At 33.1% G+C, this 19,809-nt stretch overlaps 2 protein-coding genes across 2 annotated transcripts; both read right to left on the bottom strand.

Annotated features, from left to right (window-relative positions):
• Positions 1-3,788: 3,788 nt before the first annotated feature.
• Positions 3,789-7,396, bottom strand: LOC107477286 (uncharacterized). Its single transcript, XM_016097273.3, has 9 exons — positions 7,217-7,396; positions 6,803-6,940; positions 5,990-6,092; positions 5,746-5,805; positions 5,573-5,635; positions 5,259-5,459; positions 5,052-5,163; positions 4,749-4,966; positions 3,789-4,096 (listed from the first exon to the last, which is right to left on the bottom strand). The coding sequence occupies exons 2-9, from the start codon at positions 6,916-6,918 to the stop codon at positions 4,004-4,006; spliced, it is 966 nt and encodes a 321-aa protein (XP_015952759.1). The 5' UTR covers positions 6,919-6,940; positions 7,217-7,396; the 3' UTR covers positions 3,789-4,003.
• Positions 7,397-8,077: 681 nt separating this feature from the next.
• On the bottom strand, positions 8,078-10,510 carry LOC107477284 (30S ribosomal protein S9, mitochondrial). Its single transcript, XM_016097272.3, has 4 exons — positions 9,837-10,510; positions 8,977-9,417; positions 8,611-8,691; positions 8,078-8,383 (listed from the first exon to the last, which is right to left on the bottom strand). Exons 1-4 carry the CDS (start codon positions 10,495-10,497, stop codon positions 8,292-8,294), a joined length of 1,275 nt encoding a protein of 424 aa, XP_015952758.1. The 5' UTR covers positions 10,498-10,510; the 3' UTR covers positions 8,078-8,291.
• Between the last annotated feature and the right edge of the window lie 9,299 nt (positions 10,511-19,809).

Raw genomic sequence — 19,809 nt, 5'->3', positions numbered from 1 at the left:
TTTTGATATTATTTTTTTGTTACATCCATTTCTAATTTTCTATATAAAACAAGGTCTCCCTCTCTACTATACTTGCTATGTGTAGATAAATATGAACGTACTATACAGTATACACACCTCACGGCAATGGAAAGTAGGATCTAGGAAGGTGTACCTGCTTGCACGGCTAAGCATAGGGGTTTTAAATTAGCCAATAATTGCATACATGCTTGTGAAAGAACTTACAAGCTCACTAGATTTTGGAATTGGAATATGAGCCTAGGGCAAGCGTGCAACACTGCTAATTACAACATTAGGCTCAATTTCCAATCGTGATTAGACCGTCGTTACGATTAATCTTAATAGTAACTAACCTAAATTGATTTAATAATTAGTTTATTAGTCTATTAAAATATATATTAAAAGTTAAAATTTCATTTTTTATATTTAGTAATTTATTAATTCGTGATAAATTTTTGAATAAAATTTCGATTTATAACAAATTAGTTCTTAGTCTACTAAATTAAGTAATACCGTAAAAAATAAAAAAAATTAACTTTAATAGTGTATTTTTTTTGTGACTGAAAATTTAAAACAATTAAGTAGAAAAGAAAAATAAAGTCCTAAGGGACTAAGAAGGCGGAGGACGATCCCTCTGAATATATACTTATCTCAATCTCATTTTAAGGCGCTAGAAGTTCTACATGCTTTGAATACGATCTCAACACCATATTTATTATTGTATCTGTCACTGTGTTTACATCTCGCAGGATAAAGCGAAAATCAACGTGCCACTTCCAAGTCATAATATTTCTTATTTTAAGCACAAAATGATCTACACACCTGTCATTATCATGAGAATTGTTAACAAGAATGAAAACCTACCGACAATTCGTTTGGCAAATCACATCTTTGTGCCTCAAGTCCCAAACTAAAAGAAATCATCTCCAAATAACAAACAATTCTTCTTGAAGAATATTGCACTCTTTATTGTTTCCAAACAACCTCGTTGTCAATTTCCGTTTCAGTCTTTGTTAACACGGGCAAAATCAATCCGATCTCCAAAACCAGAATAACTAGCACCACAATTGATTTTAAAAGTATCCATCGAAAGAAGAACACAAGAGCAAGTAATCATAGAAGGAATAGAAACTTGTTGTAATTCAAAGATATTCCGAAATTCTTTCTTAAAGGCTAAAGTCATACGAGCCACTTTAAAAAGAGGCCAAGACTCATTATGGTTAAAAATCTCATTGTTCATAGCTCTCCAAATCCATCACATATCAAATAAGAATCTAAAAAGATGTTCTTTGTTATGGAACAAGAACCAGTTCTTCAAAATCAGAAAATGACTGAAAATTTTTAGAGTCTCCCAAACAAATGGAATTTTTGGACAATTTCAAATACAATGCAAGTCAAGCAACTGGAATAACTATCTATAGATGAAAGACTTCTCTTGAGATGAAAACAGCAGTGGACAATGTCTCTCGCAGACAAAGCTTGAATTCATAGTTATTAATAATCTTGAGATATTATGTGTGCAGTATTTTTTTCAACAAAATTAAGAATTTAATTAACATGTATTTTAAAAACAAAATGTATGTTGAAGTTATTTATTAAAAAATTATTATGAAAAAATACAAAATTTAATTTTTTATGTAATTGTTGTATATTTATTAAAACAAAAATTTTAAAATTCTTAATTAATAGTAATTTTAATTTATGTTTTTAGGATATATATTAGCTAAATTTAAAATTAAATATCTCATTAATTTTAAAAATACAATGATGAATTGAATTTATCTTTTTATTTATTAGATGGTGGATGATATATCACAAAATGATATATATTTCATATTATTTAACTGACAAAAAATCATTCTAATTTATAATTATATTTTCAAAAACTAACTTAAGACTTTAAACTTTTCAATAATCCAAATAATGCACAGATATTTTTTTAAATTATTAGGACTATCAATCCTAATTATTACTGAATTCATATGAGAAGTTGATTAGCTCAATCATTTATTTATGGGTCGTACTGCAAGAATCATATTTAATTAAATAAAAATAAGATATTACAATTCAATTGAACAAATGTCTATTATATTGTAAAAACTATTATATATACTTTTTTATATTTTTTTATAGAGATTTGTTAACTTATATCCTAAAAGTATATAAATATTTTATAAAATTTATTATAAAAATTAATTTTTTAACGTTTTTAATATATTAAATACATAAAAAATATTTAAAAAAGTTTACTATTATATTTTTTTGGTACAAATTAGTTAAATCTTTTTATATATATCTTTCGCTTTTATTAATGATTGATATAATTTTTCATATTATATATATACCCGTTGACCCTTTTGCAATAGCAATATTATAGAGTAGTGAGACAAGGGACAAGGTCCGGTGATGTAGATACTGAATTTATCATTGTACCACCTAAACATGGACACTCCATACACGTGGATAGGCCTCATGGGCACTTCCATCTTCCTCCATTTCTATTGTCAGAAAATGGGATAGTTTAAACTTTTGTCTGGATAATACTGTAGCTGGTTATTTACTCCTTTCAAGTTTCAAGTTCTCAATTTCCTAACTTTCTTCATTATTACTAGTACTATATCAAATTTATGGCACAACTATCCATCAATATTTTATTTTATCAGGTTATTATGTAGCTTTGATTGCTATCTGCTGTGTAAGCTGTCTAGAAAAAAAAAGACTTGACAATTAGTACTTATGTTAAAATATTAAACCCTATTTTGGTACTGTAATTGAGTCAAACATAAAAACAAAATTGTGCAAATTTGTAATCCATGAATAATGTATTAGGAGTGAATATTGCTGTCCAAATAATTACTAAAGAAAATTTTAATAACATGCTTATGAGAGTATATCACTCATTTCTGATTTCTCTCATCAAAGTTACTACCTGTATTTTGCTTTTTAAAGCATACATATATATCAAGTTTAAAACTAGATACATTTTCTAAGTGGATCTGTTTAGGGTCTAAAGCATCACATGCATGACCATTATGTTTGTAGCTAAGATTTCTCTTAAAAAACCAGCAAAATTTCTATATATCTTAATAAGAGAAAGTCTAAAAAACTAATTATATATATAACTAAAGAGTCAATTTTTCAAAAAATTCTAATTTTAAAATTTGGAAAACTAGTTTTACGCTCAGAAAACACGCGCTCTCCCACCCCTTCACCTCTCCTTTCCATCCGTGCCGCTTCTCCCTCCCCGTAGATTTTAGATGTTCTTTTTTTTATGATTTTAGATATTTTTCTATTAAGTTTTGGATGTTATTTTTTAAAAATAAACATCCGAAAACTAAGAAAAAGAAACATCTAAAACTATATAAAAAAATCATCCAAAATCTAAAAAGAAAAAATATCGAATAGATAAGAGGAAAAAGAAGAAAAGACATGGAGGAAGAGGAGAAGAGAGGTTTGTACTACCATGTTTGTGGACTACAGGTGGCAGAAGGTGATGCATCATTGATGGTGGAGGACCTGTGGCTGCTGGTGGCGGAAGAGGACATGTGACTACTAGTGATGGGAGGTGATGCGTTGTTGATGGTGGCCGTCCATACACTAGTTGACTCCATAGTTGATACTTTAGCTGGTTATCTAGCGGGATTGATTTAATAATGGTCTATTATGCTCATGGTCGATGGACCAGGACCACCTTCCAAACACGGCACTAGCTAGAAGCCAAGAAAAATGCACTACCAAAGACTCTTTTTATGAAATTGATTCTTATTCCAAATTTCTAATTTGATAACTGGCACGACCAAAATTAAATCCTCTTACTGACGTTCTATATACTGATACAAATTATTCAATATTCAACATGATAAATCTCCCCTGAAGTAGAAGACAACAAAAAGCTACAAGAACGCTCACCACATCCACAGTCACAAATAATATAATATTTTCTACCAATACTTTTGATACAATAGACCCGACATCACAGCAATTATTATCTTCAACAAACGAATCATTGCTCTTGTGGAGTCTCAAATCTTGTTGGGGTATCAATTCCCATCATACAGCAAAGGCCAGAGATCAAGATTATTAGCAAAACGATTCCCTGAAATATAAACATGATAGTATGAATGGAAGGGTTCATAGACAAAGACCTACACCATTTCAAGTTCAGTTGATGCAAGAAAATAAAACTTAATCCATATTCTTTCTACAGACATTTAGCGAGGTCTATAAAAGCTAAGCATGCAAAGGTTATGAATGCCGCTGTATTGTTATATTCCAGATTTTCACAACTTAGATTGAAAGAGAACAGTTTTATAAGGAAAGATGCCGCATGATAATGGACAGAAAGTAATAGCATAATCAAAATTTTACCAAATGTATATTGATTTCTAGGGAAGCGAATAGCAAAAAAGAAATAAAAATGGCTAAGATCCCAAGATGGGATGCTGAAAATGCCTAAATGTGTTACTGGCTGTGCAAATTAACGTGATCACATCATCAGACTATTAGAACTGTATGCATAGTTAGAAACAGGCAGCAGTTTACACATGCATGCGCCGAGAATGCAGTCGGAGAACCACAGAATTTAATCACCAAAATGGAAGGAACAAAAAATACCAGAGGAAAAGTGAAATGAAAGAGCAGAGTAATAATGGTTATTTAATCATATTTTACTCATGAGACGAAAGAAAATATACAAGCATCCCCATCCAGCATATAGTTGAATGTGTAAAATGGACAAAGAAACTTACCACTAAAATTCCCTCCAGAAGAGAGGACTTAATCTGGCAGACTCCATCGCAAACTGTGGAATTGGCTGTCAGTGACGCATTTGTGGTTTCTTCTAGAAACCTTTGTAGTTCCCTGTAAGAAGGATACCGGACCAACCTGGAGGGATCTGACACATAAAGAACTGCATATTTGGCCCCAGATTTATCAACAGAGCTGACAAGCCCAGATAAAACTTCACCTGCATATATACAGCAAAACCAAGCAAGCATTTAGCAGAGGGTAAAATCATATCTAGCAAACCCATAACTTTTTAGTGGATATACCTTCAGATTTTGGCTTCTCATCAATGTTAAGAGGTTGAGAACCTCCATTACAGAACACAAGCAAATCTGTTTTCCCAGTACGACTCCCTTCCATCTTCTTGTTCAAATATTCCTGTAAAGTTACAATTAAGCAATAAATATCTTCAGATCACTGACACAGGACCCAACATTCGACAACAGATGATGTTACATGATTTTTCTGATTACCTGAACAGAGTGAAAAGCAGCACTGTCTTCATCATTTGTATCATCCATGGAGCAAGATCCAAGGAATACAACTTTGCCAATTCCCAAATCATCTCCACAGGATTCGGCGAATCCTGAAACCAATTGTTTTTCCAAATTCTCATCCTCTGATGAAGAAACATATGGAAATGCCATGGAAATGTTGGACCTGGTGAAAGACAGCTGTTCATGACAGTAAAGCAGTGTCCGAGTCAAAAAGCTTATCTAGTTACAATCATGGATTTGAGTTTACTATGTGTGGAAACTTCATAGATTGTATGTCACAAGTCTCTCACCTTGAGCAAGTCTAAAAGAGTTGAGTCTTCATGATTGCTCATGCTTAAATCTGACGATTGTAACTACACAGAAAAAATGTAACAAGTTTATTAAATAATCATGCTGCATCACCGACAGGAATCTCAGGAAAGTTGCAACACGAACTGCTGACATAGACAGTTAAATATATTACCTCTCTACCAATGAATAAAAGGGCCAGATCCAAAGGCTCCTGAAATTCCTTTCCATTGCACTACTCAAAACAAAAAAAGGTTTTATATTTAGAAATTGCAACCACAAAAGCAACAATGATGGAGACAGCAAAATCAAAGAAAAACTTGCAAAAAATACAGAAAAAAATAAAAGGAGGAGGGGGGGACCCTGCCTCCAAAATGAGTATTGCTGAATATACATAACAAGAAACCATCATAGAATACCAGAAAATTTGACCAGCCAGCTTCAGCTAAAACAGACTTTGCTAGATCTTTTGGAGAAATGATCTGATAATTTACAGAATCCTTCATGCCATTTTCTGAAACCCTGTAATGATACAAGAACATATAAATTATTTGTCGAATTGATGTACCATACAATGCAAACATTAGTTGAAACCTAGAGTAAAATCAAGAACAATTTACAACCCTTTTCCTACATGTAGCGGCTAAATCAACAAGTATATGACATGTATATTTTTAAGTTGGCATTTAACCTTGTTCAACATTTTCTGCTTACCTGCTTGTTTCATCTATCTTTCTAAACCGTTCTACAACTTCAAATTTCAGTAAGCTTTCTCAAATAATCCAGAAAATCGATCTTACTGTTTAGTCATATCAACAACCAAAACCCGGATATAATGCCAACAGGTTCCTAAACATAAGTCCTAATGTTAGCATAGGTTTTTCTCTATTTCCCTTGATTTCTTTTGCACAACTTAAAAACCCTTTTTACATCTAGTTGGCTCACCTTTCCAAGTTTTGATACTCCCCTTTAACCCCTAGAAATCCCTAAACAGTTTAATGAAAACCTATGCATAAAACCTTCCTTCTACCCAATGATAAGCTTCAAGATCAACACAACTAAATCTAATGATGATTACCATTATCCACATCATCAACTAAACATACCACCATACGTCATCTAAGTATCACAATCTAATGATCTATTTTCTTACTGGACATATAAAAAATATATATTTTTGTTAAACAAAAATTTATAGTTACAAAATAATTAGCAAAGGAATTAGGCATTACAGGTCATAATGGGAAGACCAAAGAAATGCAGGGACCGTAGAAGGAACTGCCAACAATCCATTTGGAACAATAGCAACAAGAAGCAAAGCAAGCAGCGTGAACGGAACCACCTTCATTGCTTTATCTTCTTCCTTCTCCCTAACACAATAACCAAAATCAGTTCCACTTGCTCACAAGAATCCAAATGCACACCATATAAAATTGGATACACATAGATAGATTGAGGGAATCGCATGATACGGATCGATCAACTCTAGATCGAATCGAAACATCTAAAGTTGAAGACTTTTGGGGAAAAGGACGGAGATTCAATAATCGAATTCGGCAAATTTCGATGGCAGAAGTCATAGATCGGAGAGAAGGCACCAGAAGAGTAACAGAATTAAAAAGAAAAACCACAAAAACCTAACTTACCACTTTGTTCTTCGTCGTCGTCTTCGTTTTCTTTTTGGATTGGTTCCGATTCAATAGTCTCTTTGAAGATTGCAGAGCTCACCCTCTGCGTGCTGAATTGGGAATTATGAATGGTGAATTGGTGGTGATACTGTCCAAAATTTATGATTAGTTTAGACATTCATATTTCACATTCGAAGCCCTGAAAATAAGAAATAAATATATAAAAAAAATCTCTAACCGAAATCTGATTTTTTTTTCTTTTTTATTATTTTCAGGCTTGAGACATGTTTATTTTTTGGGATTATCTTTTATCATATTCTTAAATGATTATTATATATAGATATAAAAATTAGTTATTTTTACTGGAGTAATAATATATAATTAAATATACATACAAAAGAAATTAACAATTCACTTTTTAATAAACAACAGAGGTTGAATGAATTCAAGAACATGTAGGTCTTTTTTCCTCTCTTAATTTAAGAAATGCGTTAAATAATTAAAAAAAACATTACAAAATATTTGGGGAAAATAGTAAGAGTCATACATTGAGATCATTCTCTATATAAAAAAAAGTACGGAAGAAAATTACAAGGGAAGCAGCTTCTATTTTAAGGTTTGGAAACTTAAAAACTCTCCAACAATTACACATGCATGTTGAACACATTTATCTTTTGCATAGCTTGTTCAAGCGGTCAAGCCTATAAATCCAGAGGAGAAGAATATTCACCGCAACGTATAAGAATTCTATTAGGCTATCTTATGCTTATTTAGTTATTTCGCTTGAAAAAACAGATTGCAGACCAACATGCTGCTCCACCACAATTTCTAGGTTAAAAGATAACATCTTTGCAGAGATAAGAAATAAACAACCAGGAGTTCTCTCCAAAAAGTGAATGAATCATAACAATATGATATGATAATTCCGGGTAAACAAAATTTTCTACAATTACAGTATCATCATTGGCCATCAAATCCTAGATTACATCACAGGTGATGCATTACAAGATTGAACCAACTTTAAGAATTTATTGAGAGAACACCAATTATCCTCACAAAAAATACCCATATAGAGGGAAAGATGTTGAAAGTATTAACGCTTGACCCATTGGAAGCTTTTTCTTGCTTTGGCCTTTCCTGGTTTTTTCCTCTCTACCACTCTTGCGTCCCTTGTCAGGAAGCCAGCTGATCAAAATTCAAGAAATACTCAATTAGTATCTCATCGTAGCACAACACATATTCAAGTCAAAAAATGAGGAGATTCACAAGGCTAACAAAGAATAATACATGTAGCAATGAATTTCAACTTGGGAGGTTTGATATGAGCCAATATAAACATGGTCACAAACTATAATGCTTGAGAATAGCTCAAACAAGTAATGAACATGGTCACAAAGGCTGAAAGGTTATACCGTTTCTTAGTGCAGGACGCAAATCTGGTTCCCAGCTTTGCAAAGCCTTGCTGATTCCCAATCGTATTGCTCCAACTTGACCTATTGTCATGAAAACCAGTTTCTTAATAAAATGAATGACAATTGAACCCTTATATGTTACCAACTAGGCACTTCCGTGCAACTTCCACTCAGATTCTTATCCTCGGTTTATAATTATCATCCACTGGAAGTTGAATAGAAGTGCGGCCAACTTCGCAAAGCACAAGTTTTTTTTATTTAACGGCATTCTTAAAGAAACAGAGAAATTACTACAGTGTAAATATAGAAACTGATGCCATTCATGGGAATTATGCATTTATAAGAAAACTAAGTCATTGACCATACCTGAAACACCGCCTCCTTTCACAGTACAACTGACATCCCAAAGTCCTAATGTCTTTGTCTCGGAGAAAGGTCGAAGGAGAGTAGCACGATGCTCAAGCATAGGGAAATAAACATCAAATTCTTTATCATTAACAATAAATTTACCATCACCAGGTTGAACCCAGACACGTGCTATGCTACATTTTCTTCTTCCCGTTCCATAAGCACGTCCTTTCTCGTCAACTTGTCTCACTCTTGCTTTTGCAGCTTCCTCTTGCTTTAGACGCTCCATTTCAGCTCTAGTGGATTTTCTAGTATTCCTCTCGTAGCGCATGTCTTCTATTACTCTAAGAGGGGGCAATCCCTCGACTCCTTCTAAGTCTTTCAACGCAATCAAACTGTCAAGCATTTCATCCGTGATTCCAGAAGCAGCAATCAAATCACCAAAAGCTCGGTTTGGGCCTGTTGTACCACATCAGGTTCAAGAAAACAAAACAACTCCATCATGATGACAATGTGCAAAGTTAAAAAGAAACAAATCCCACATAAATAACAAATGCAGCTTTACTATCATTCTGAGTAATCTCTTGGAAATTAAAACCATATATAATAAAAGTTAGAGCCCCGGATTCTCAAAATGCCAGAAACAATAAATCTAGAAGAAATCAGAACTATAAGATGGCATCAGGTCAAGAGCAACTTCAGTTATCATCAAAAGATAATCCAACATTCACATTTACATTACACACAATACCAGCACCTAACTATTCTCTAGACCAAGCATGGCAGAATCAACAACAACCAAGAAATATGCACAATTAATAAAAGAATAATATATAAATACTCAAATAAATAAAAAGGTTGAATCATAGTATAGTAACCTTTGAGTACAGCAGTGAGCTCTTTCTCTTCCTTCTCAAGCTTCTCAATATCTTCCTTACTTTTTTCACCTTCCACAGCACTGAACTCACCCTTCATCCCTTCAATATTCTCGTCTTGAAAAGCAAACACATCATCTTCCTTCACTTCATCACCATCCTTCTCCTCCTTCAAGCTCCAAGGTTGAAAATCCGATGCACCCACCCCAAGGTGCCCACCAGAACCATCTTTTACTTTATTTCCCTCATTATCAATCCCTTTGAATATTGAACTCTCATCTTCATCATCAACACCCTTCTCTTGCAAGTACCATTTCTCCTCCTCCACCACCTTATTCTCCTCCTTCCTCCCCAAAGGAAAACATTCTTCTTCTCCTCCTCGATTTTCCCCCGGAGGCATGTTGTTCATTTCTTCATCGTCGAAGAAAGCAGGGAAATTTTCTTCAGTGTCGCGAAAGTCCTTCCACGCGGGTGGAGAATACGGTTCCTTCCCCTTGCCATTGTTATTGTTGTTGGTGGAGAAGGGTTTGGGAGTGGCGGTGAAGAAGGGATTGAGGGGCAAATTGGGGATTTTGGTTTGCGGCGGGAACGTGTAGGGTTTTGGGGAGGGAGAGAGGAAGCGTCTGAGATGGGAGTAGGGTTTTGGAATCAAACGAGAAAGCATGGTGATATATGTTGTTGTTCATTAGGTTATGAGAACCACTCCCTATACGCCGTCGTTTTGCAAATACTTTTTTAAGATTTCTATTTTAATAATCCGATTTTGTTGCAAAATAAATAAATAAATAAATAAATAAAAGAAATAAATATAAAATAATAAAATGTAAATAAAGAATTCTAGTATTAATATTTATTAATACTATTATTTTAATATAATTGAGATGATTCATATATATTCATTAATAGCATATGTTGTAGCATACATCTCTATATAGAAATAAAAGTGTTTTATATTTGATATTATGTGTCATATATCTCGTACCACACTACTCTATTTATATACATGCAAGAGTTATTATTTTCAAATATCATTAAATATAATCTTTTTTGATAGAAAAAGTATGAGGAACCAATATCATTAGTGTACAATGTGTACAACGAGATTAAAATAAAATTAAAATCAAATTATAGTCAAATCATCAATTATAAAGATTTGCTAATTTGAATTTTGAAAAAAATTAGGATTCAGTTATTTGAAAACAAAAACCACGACCATCTCTCTCTGAACGGTGAGAACTAACCAAAAATGCAGACCTTTTCATCGATGGTGGTAATTCATCTTCTCCTTGTCTCGTTTATCACCGGGAGTCGTTCCGTCTAACACCGACGTCCGCACCGGTGAACGTCCAACAGCGCATTCTGATCGTGTAGCTCGTTCTAGTGGCACCGCATCAAGTCCACCTGCAACGACTCCGTCACCGCCGACGTGTGCCTTCCTCTGGCCATTGACGGTGGAAGATAAAGGAGTCACGAGTGTCTTTCCTTTGATACGTCCATCACTGCGTGGAAGTTTGTAAATGGCGTGCAATGTCGTTCAATCGCCGTGTCATGTTCCATCCTCCGTTGTTGATCACAATTCATCGAAGCCACATGAAAACGCTCCCGACCATTTCGTCACCGACGGTGAGCAATCTAATAAGGTGAACATGGTTCGTTGACTCATTGATAATGGATGGTTATTTCCATAAGATTTAGATGTTCATCGTCAGTGCAAGTGGAGTGTTTTATTTTATGTTAAATGCTTACTTGGATGGAACATGAATATTCTTCATGCAACCATATTTGTGCTGGTTTTAAATTCATGGTGCACAATTATGTATGGAGTATATGCATGTGTTAATCAGCGATGGAGTATATGCATGTTTTAAATATCCAAAGTTAAACCAGCATGTATAAGCAATATAATTGGTATACTGGACAACTTGCTACTTAATAAATAACCACCCATAATTTTGTGCATGATGTCCATAGACCCGCTTGAACCTTATTAGTGTAGTATATTGTTAAATAATATAAAATAAAACTAACTGTATTGTTATTATTAAGAGTTTTCCTAAAAATATAAATTAAATATAATAGAATGCTTCCTGCATCTTTAGATTACGCATATATGTATGAGTATACATGATAGACAGTGTATGAATTAAAAAGGCAACTCTAGTGACCTTGGACTCTAAAACTGAGGAATGAAATAAGTGCATGGTAGTTGTATGTGTTGCATGTTGATATTTGTGGTATATAGTATCATGTAGCACAGAGAATAGTAGTAGTTAAAATGCTTATATAATAGGTAAAATAAAATAAGTAATTCAATTACTATCAATAGGTGATATTGATGCTTTTTTTTACAGATTAAAATGGGTAGGATGATGTGGTTGATTTATATTTATGTCTCTTTCTCTGTGGTGTTTAGCGAGAATTTATATACATCTCATTTACTAATAGTTTATCTAATTAGTTTTCATGATTCGATTTGCGTGTTTATTTTGTGATTATAGGCATGTCACTGTTGGATGTTACTGAGGTTGGAAGTGAAGAGATGAATCTTGGTTACGAGGTTTCGATTCTAGTTTTATCCTGTATTCTCATGTTTGGGACAGTAAACATCCTCTCGTATACATTGAATTCTTTGAAAAGTCAAAATAATCCATACTTCTAAAATTAAAGCAACTAGTTTAAATTGAATTATGATCAAAGAATAAAAGAAAACTTGTTTATAATTTATTGAATTAAGCAATAGGTGGCGTGACTTCATGAGCATGTGTACATGTACTGTACCTCGTGGAATCTTAAATAGGAGTTAGATAATACATTTCATTGCTGAACAAGAATAAAAAAAAAAGAAACACGCTCGAGGAAAAAAATTATATTTGTCTCGCTTTTCTGTGGTGTTTAGTAAGGATCTATGTACATGACATTTACTAAAAGTTTCTCCAACTAGGTTTCCTGATTTGGATTTGTGCATTTATTTTGCGATTATAGGTCATGCAACTGTTGGATGTTTTTGAGATCGAAAGTGAAGAGATGGATCTTAGTCACGAGGTTTGGACTCTAGTTTGATTTTGTATAGTCGTGAACCACATGGTTGATTTGACCATTAAGGTATCTGCCTCAGGAAACCAAAGCCAATAGCTTCAATCTTAGCCAATTTTGCATTCTCGTTCTGTTCTTCAAAATGGGAAAACAAGTTGCTAACATAACATGGTGAGCATCGCGTCTCGACTAGTTTCTGTTGAGCAAAAATAAAAAGGAGAACACATCACAACTAACACCATATATGTTTGGGCGATGCCGTAAACATTTTCATACCTTTTTACCCATCTGATTCTTCGTATCAACTGCAGAAGTTTGGATGGTTGTCACGCCGCTGACACCTGCAATCCATTGCAATATGTTTTCAATTTAATAACCAAGAAACAAAATAGATAACATGACAAAGTAACATTTAAACAATCCAGCTACTATTTGGTACCCAATCCATATTCCTTACAACAACATGGCAGCCCATAAATCAATATTTATAGCCAGCAATAGTGATCCGAATAGATATTAAATTAGCCACTAATTTCAGTAAAAATCGGTAATTTCTATCTCATATCAGAACCAGGGTTGTCCATCATACAAGGGTGTGTTGACCTAACAAAATCAACAAAAAAAAATTACCAATCAAACATCAAACAATTCAATGAAGCCTTCAACCTAATAATATCAAACTGGCATTCACGATCATCAAAATCAATCCTCCAAATGTCCCTATAGTAAGCACATTTAATTAGGAGAAAACTATATTCAAGAAAGCATACAATCAACTATGAAAACTAACCATCCGATTACTTACTAAAGTAACCATCCAATTAAAGCGGAAAAAATATCTATCATGAAGACAAACCATCCAATACCCTACTAAAATAACGATCCAATAAGTGTATAATACCCATAAACAGAAAGGATTCCCTCAGCAGTAATTTAATTGGTACAAGTGACTGGGTCAATCAATTACAAACACAACAATCATCAAGTTAAAATATTCTCACACTATGCAACAACATGCCAGATCCATAAATCAATGTTTACAGCCAGAAACAACGATGCGAATAGATATTAAATTAGGCACCAATTTCAGTTAAAATCAAGTTTTAGTATCTCAGATCAGAACCCAGTTTTTGCATCATACATGCATTTGTTACTTAACAAAAACAAACCACATAAGAAAAAAAACCAACAAACATCAACCGATTCAATCCTTCAATTGCCCATATAGTAAGCATCTTTAATTAAAAAGAAAAACTATAATCAAGCAAGCATACAATCGACTATGAAAACCAACCATCCGATTACTTACTAAAGTAACCATCCAATTAAAGCGGCAAAAAGATCTATCATGAAGACCAACCATCCAATACCCTACTAAAGTAACCATCCAATAAGTGTATAATACCCATAAACAGAAAGGATTCCCTCAGCAGTAGTTTAATTGGTCCAAGAGACCGGGTCAATCAATTACAAACACAACAATCATCAAGTTAAAATATTCTCACACGATGCAACAACATGGCAGCCCCATAAATCAATGTTTACAGCCAGAAACACCGACGCGAATAGATATTAAATTAGCCACCAATTTCAGTTAAAATCGGTACTTAGTATCTTAGATCAGAACCCAGTTTTCGCATTATACATGCATTTGTTTACTTAACAAAAACAATCCACATAAGAAAAAAAACCAACAAACATCAATCGATTCAATCCTCCAGTTGCCCATATAGTAAGCATCTTTAATTAAAAGCTAAGAAAAACTATAATCAAGAAAGCATACAAACGAATATGAAATCCAACCATCTGATTACTTACTAAAGTAACCATCTAATTAAAACGGCAAAAAGATCTATTATGAAGACCAACCATCCAATACCCGACTAAAGTAACCATCCAATAACGGTCAAAAATAAGAAGCCAATGGTCAGCTATTTTACTTACATCGCATCCAAAGGTTTACACGGGGCGGGAAAACAAAAAAAATGCTATTTAAACTAGATTAACAAACTTTTTCCACCCTTCCCGCGCTAAAGTTAAATCAATTGCAACGATCTCAAGTAACATCTAATTTCTCATGCTCCAACATACTAAAATTCCATCTATTGCATTTTCACCATGTAAAATCAAGCAAATAAGCAACATATAATCTCTACAGATAACAATAAGCAAGTGGAATGATGTATCATGAAAAGAAGAAACTAACCCACTTAACGTGGATGCTCGACGACGTTCTGGTTCTGATGTTCGTGTTGGTCCCGGTGAATGGTTCACGTCAGGCGACAAAACTGTTAAATCAATTGCAACAATCTCAAGCAACATCTAATTTCTCATGCTCCAAAATAATAAAATTCCATGTATTTCATTTTCACCATGTAGAATAAAAAAACTAAGCAACATAAACTCTCTCTAGAACAAGAAGCAACTGCAATGAGGAATCATGAAAAGAAGAAACTAATGCACTCACCGTGGATGGTCGACGACGTTCTGGTTCACGTCAGTCGGTGAAACAAGGATCAGATCTTCAGCCGCGAACCGTGCGACGGTGATGCTTCCAGTGACGGCGAACAACCGCGGAGATTGGGCACTGCTACTCGGGTCGGAGGTGAGGAACGACTGTGCGATCCCGATGCTGCCAGCAACGGGGTTTGCTTTCAAACAGGGGTCGCCAACGCAGATGTTGCCGGAGCTGCTGCAGGTTGCGATATAGGCGGCTTCGCGGCGGGGTGGGTGTTGGTGAGTAGCGACAGGGAGGTGTTTTGGTGGTAGGGTAACACACGGTCCATAAGGGGTGAATTGGGGGTAATTTCAATTAGGGGTTGTAATTAGGGTAAATGAGGTTTCTTGTAATTTTCAAATTAAATTGGGATAGATAAAAAGCTCATATTGTATAGAAATATCATTGTCTCCCTAGCAGGACTGTTTTTTGATAACATGAATCTCCCAACATTGAAAAAATGAGTTGTCCATATTGTAAAAGAATTCATGATCATCCATATCGCAATACTCCTCCTTAGATGTCCATTAGAATTATGCCTCATTAAAATTTTACTAAAGAAAAACTCAATAGAAAAAAACTTTAATGAAAGAAAAAGAGTGCAGTATCCGTTGTGATGGGGATTGCCTCATTAAAAACCTTGTTAAGAAAAATCCAATAGAGATAAAAACCTAACTAAGGAAAAAAGAGTACAGCCTCCTCCTCTTATCGATATTATTTAATATCTCGAAATCGTCACATCCCAATCTGATGTACAAATATTTCAAACGAGGATTTTTGGAAGTGATTTTGTAAATAAATATGCTAAATTATTGCTTGAACTGATCTGTTGGACATTAATTGTTCCTTGATTTTGAAGGTCACGAGTGAAGAAGAATTTGGGAGAAATATGCTTTGTTCTATTACCTTTGATGTATCCACCCTTAAGTTAAGCAATTCATCTGTATTATCTTCAAACAGAATAATTGGTGCTATTTTATGATCAATCAATCCACATGATAACAGAATATATTGGATTAAACTCCAAAAACACTTGCGACTTATTTCATGTATCGGTAGAATTTCAGCATGATTAGAGGATATTGCTGCTATCGTCTGTTTTGTGGATCTCCATGATATAGTTGTATCACCATATGTAAATAGCTATCTTGTTTCAGATCTTTCTTTGTGTGGATCAGACAAGTATCCTGCATCTGCATAACCAACAAATTATGACTTGGATTCATATGAATAAAACGATCTCATATCAACAATTCCATGAAGATATCAAAAGATTTGTTTGATTTCATTTCAGTGTCTTCTTGTTGGAGAGGAACTATACTTTACTAGTAAATTCACAATAAGTGATATATCAGGTTGTGTATTATTAGCAAGATATATTAGTGCTCAAATGACATTGAGATATGATACTTCAAGACTAAAGATATCTTCATTTCCTTCTTTAGGATGGAATTGATCCTTTTTTACATCCAAAAATCTTACGATCATTGAGGTACTTAATGGATGTGACTTATTTTGTTTGATGAATAAAGATCTCATTTTTTTATGTTCAATCTGCAGATCAAAACAAAATTTAGTTTTTTCAAAATCTTTCATCTCAAATTATTCTTTTATAACTTTTATAATTGTTGAAATCTCTTCAAAAGTTTCAATGATATTTAAATCATCAACATATACAACAATTATAATGAATCTAGATGCAGAATTTTTTTTGAAAACACATCGATAGATATCATCATTCTTGAATCCATTTTTGACCAGATACTCAATAAGACGATTACGTCACATTCGTCCATATTGCTTTAGACCATATAAAGATATTTGTAATTTGACTAAGTGTAATCTCTGTGAATATTCATTAGATGGTTTAGATATCTTTAGTCTTTCAGAAAATTTCATATAGATATCACGATCTAGTGATCTGTATAAATAAGTTGTCACTACATCTATTAGATGCATATGTAGTTTATGATATGCGGATAAATTGACTAAATAACGCAATGTTATTACATCTACTACAGGAAAATATATTTTTTCATAATCTATAACGGGCCTTGTGAAAAATCTTGTGTCACAAGTCGAGATTTGTAGCGTAGAACTTTATTTTTATCATTTTGTTTTCTCACAAATACTCATCTGTATCAAACAGGTTTTACATCTTTTGATGTACGGACTACAGGTCCAAAGACTTCACGTTTTGCAAGTAAGTCTAACTCAGCCTTCATAGCGTTTTCCCATTTTGGCCAATCATTCATTTGTCGACATTTTTCGACTATTCTTAGTTCAAGATCCTTACTTTCATGCGTGATATGTAGTGTCACATTATATGCAAATACTTCATTGACAATTGTTTTATTTCGATTCCATTTTCTCCTATAAAAGTATAATTTATTGAGATCTTATCATTTTCACAATTTTCAGGTGCCTAAACATTTTCTGATGTAAAAATTATATCAGAATTTTATACACTTATTAGTGTCTTTTCTATGTCTTTATCCTTTTCAACAGGAGTACTATTTGTCTTGGTAATATCAAATGCCTATCTTCTTTTTCGATGATTTTTATTTTTGGAACCAATTGGTCTACCACGCTTTTGGCGTGTACTTGTTTCAGTAGTTATTTGTCCAACTAGAACATCAATTCGAATTTGTGCATTTTTAGTTGATATGTAAGATTTAGTTATCCTCTTTATATCAGAAAATGTATCAGGTAATTCATTTGTTATTCTTTACAAATGTGTAATCTTTTGAACTTCTAATTTATATTGTCCTGATCGTGGGTCTATATGCATTAATGATGATGCATTCTAATTAAGTTCTTTTTTAAGTGGCTTATTCTCTCCTTCCAATATTAAAAACATTGATTCATTAAAATAACAATATGCAAATCGAGTTTTAAACAAATCTCTTGTTCGTATCTCAAGATACCTCACTATAGAGGAAGAAGCATATCCCACATAAATCTCCAATTTGTTTTGGAGTTTCATTTTTAGTGCGAGAAGGTGGGACAATTGGAACATATATCGTACATCCAAATGTTTTCAAATGAAAAATATTTGGCTATTAGCCAAAAGCTAATTGTAAAGGAGAGAATTAATGGTAACTTGTTAAATTCAAATGAATAAGTGTTGCAGCATGTAAAATCGCATGTCTCGAACAAAAATAAGGAGATTTGTTCTCATAAATAAGGGTCTAGCAATTAATTGGAGGCGCTAATCTATTTTGCGTGTGAACGTGAGCTATTGGATGTTCAACACTTATTCCGTTAGCCATACAATAAGCATAAAAATCTTGGGAAGTGAATTCACCAGCATTATCAAGACAAATTGCGTTGATTGGCTTTTCTGAAAGTGTGTTTTTAATCGAATAATTTGAGCAGGTAATCTCGCAAATATTAGGTTGCTAGAAGACAATAAACACACATGAGACCATCTTGAGGATGGTCGATTAGGACCATAAAGTGTCTAAATGCTCCACATGGTAGATGAATTAGTCTAGATATATCTCCTTAAATTCTTTATAAAAATTCAGGGGACTCAAACTTAATTTTTACTAGTGATGGCCTTACAATTAACTTTCTTTGAGAACATGTAGCACAATAGAATTAACTAGATTGAAAAACTCTTTGACTTTTTAGTGAATGTTCATGAGATTTTAAAATAATTCTTTGCATCATGATTATTCCAGGATGCCCTAGTCAATCATACCAAATTATGAATTCATTTGTACTAGTAAACTTCTGGTTTATAATGACATGTGATTTAATTGCACTGATTTTAGTATAATATAGCCCAAAAAAAGTGATGGTAACTTTTCTAATATAACTTTTTTATTTGAATCATAAGTTGTGATATATAAGTACTCGTGATTTTCCTTATTCATTATTTCAATATGATATCCATTTCGACGAATATCTTTGAAACTCAACAAGTTCCTTAGAGACTTAGTAGACAATATTTATTATAAATTATGTTCCTCCAGGAATCAAAATTATAGTTCTTTTGGAACCTTCTATCACATTGCGTGAGCTAATAATTGTGTTAACACATTCTTTTTTTAGTACAAGATGAGTAAAATATAAATTACTTTTGAGAATGATATATAAATTTGCACTATCTGCAAGGCAAATATCTTCATTATATATCCTTACTATTTTTTTCAAAGACAAATAATAATAATAAGATTATAATATAAAATAAGTATATACATCATACTTGAAATTTAAATTCATAAGGGATAAAATTTAACAATTTTTTTTACATTATTTATTAATATTAATATTAACAGACTCAAATATTAAATCTTTTTATCATTAATTAAATGACTAATATTTCCTTCAAGATCCTCAAAGAAATAAGATACTTCATAATAAATGGTATAATTTTTAGCAAAATCCTTTGAAACAAATTTTGACTCATTTCCTTTGTCATTATTTTTCAAAGATATT

This window comes from Arachis duranensis, chromosome 3, assembly GCF_000817695.3.
Source record: "Arachis duranensis cultivar V14167 chromosome 3, aradu.V14167.gnm2.J7QH, whole genome shotgun sequence".
Lineage (NCBI taxonomy): Eukaryota > Viridiplantae > Streptophyta > Magnoliopsida > Fabales > Fabaceae > Arachis > Arachis duranensis.
The sequence above is the reverse complement of the archived record's forward strand: the minus strand, read 5'-3'. Positions and strand labels throughout refer to the sequence as shown.

Excerpts from the sequence above, each read along its gene's own strand:
- LOC107477286 (XM_016097273.3), bottom strand. The coding sequence starts at position 6,918 with ATGAAGGTGGTTCCGTTCACGCTGCTTGCTTTGCTTCTTGTTGCTATT. Across the intron at positions 5,806-5,989 it reads CTGGCTGGTCAAATTTTCTG|TGCAATGGAAAGGAATTTCA; the intron begins GTATTCTATGAT and ends TGTTTTGAGTAG. Across the intron at positions 5,164-5,258 it reads CTGCTTTTCACTCTGTTCAG|GAATATTTGAACAAGAAGAT; the intron begins GTAATCAGAAAA and ends GTAACTTTACAG.
- LOC107477284 (XM_016097272.3), bottom strand. The coding sequence starts at position 10,497 with ATGCTTTCTCGTTTGATTCCAAAACCCTACTCCCATCTCAGACGCTTC. Across the intron at positions 8,692-8,976 it reads GAAAGGAGGCGGTGTTTCAG|GTCAAGTTGGAGCAATACGA; the intron begins GTATGGTCAATG and ends TCATGACAATAG. Across the intron at positions 8,384-8,610 it reads GCGTCCTGCACTAAGAAACG|CTGGCTTCCTGACAAGGGAC; the intron begins GTATAACCTTTC and ends AATTTTGATCAG.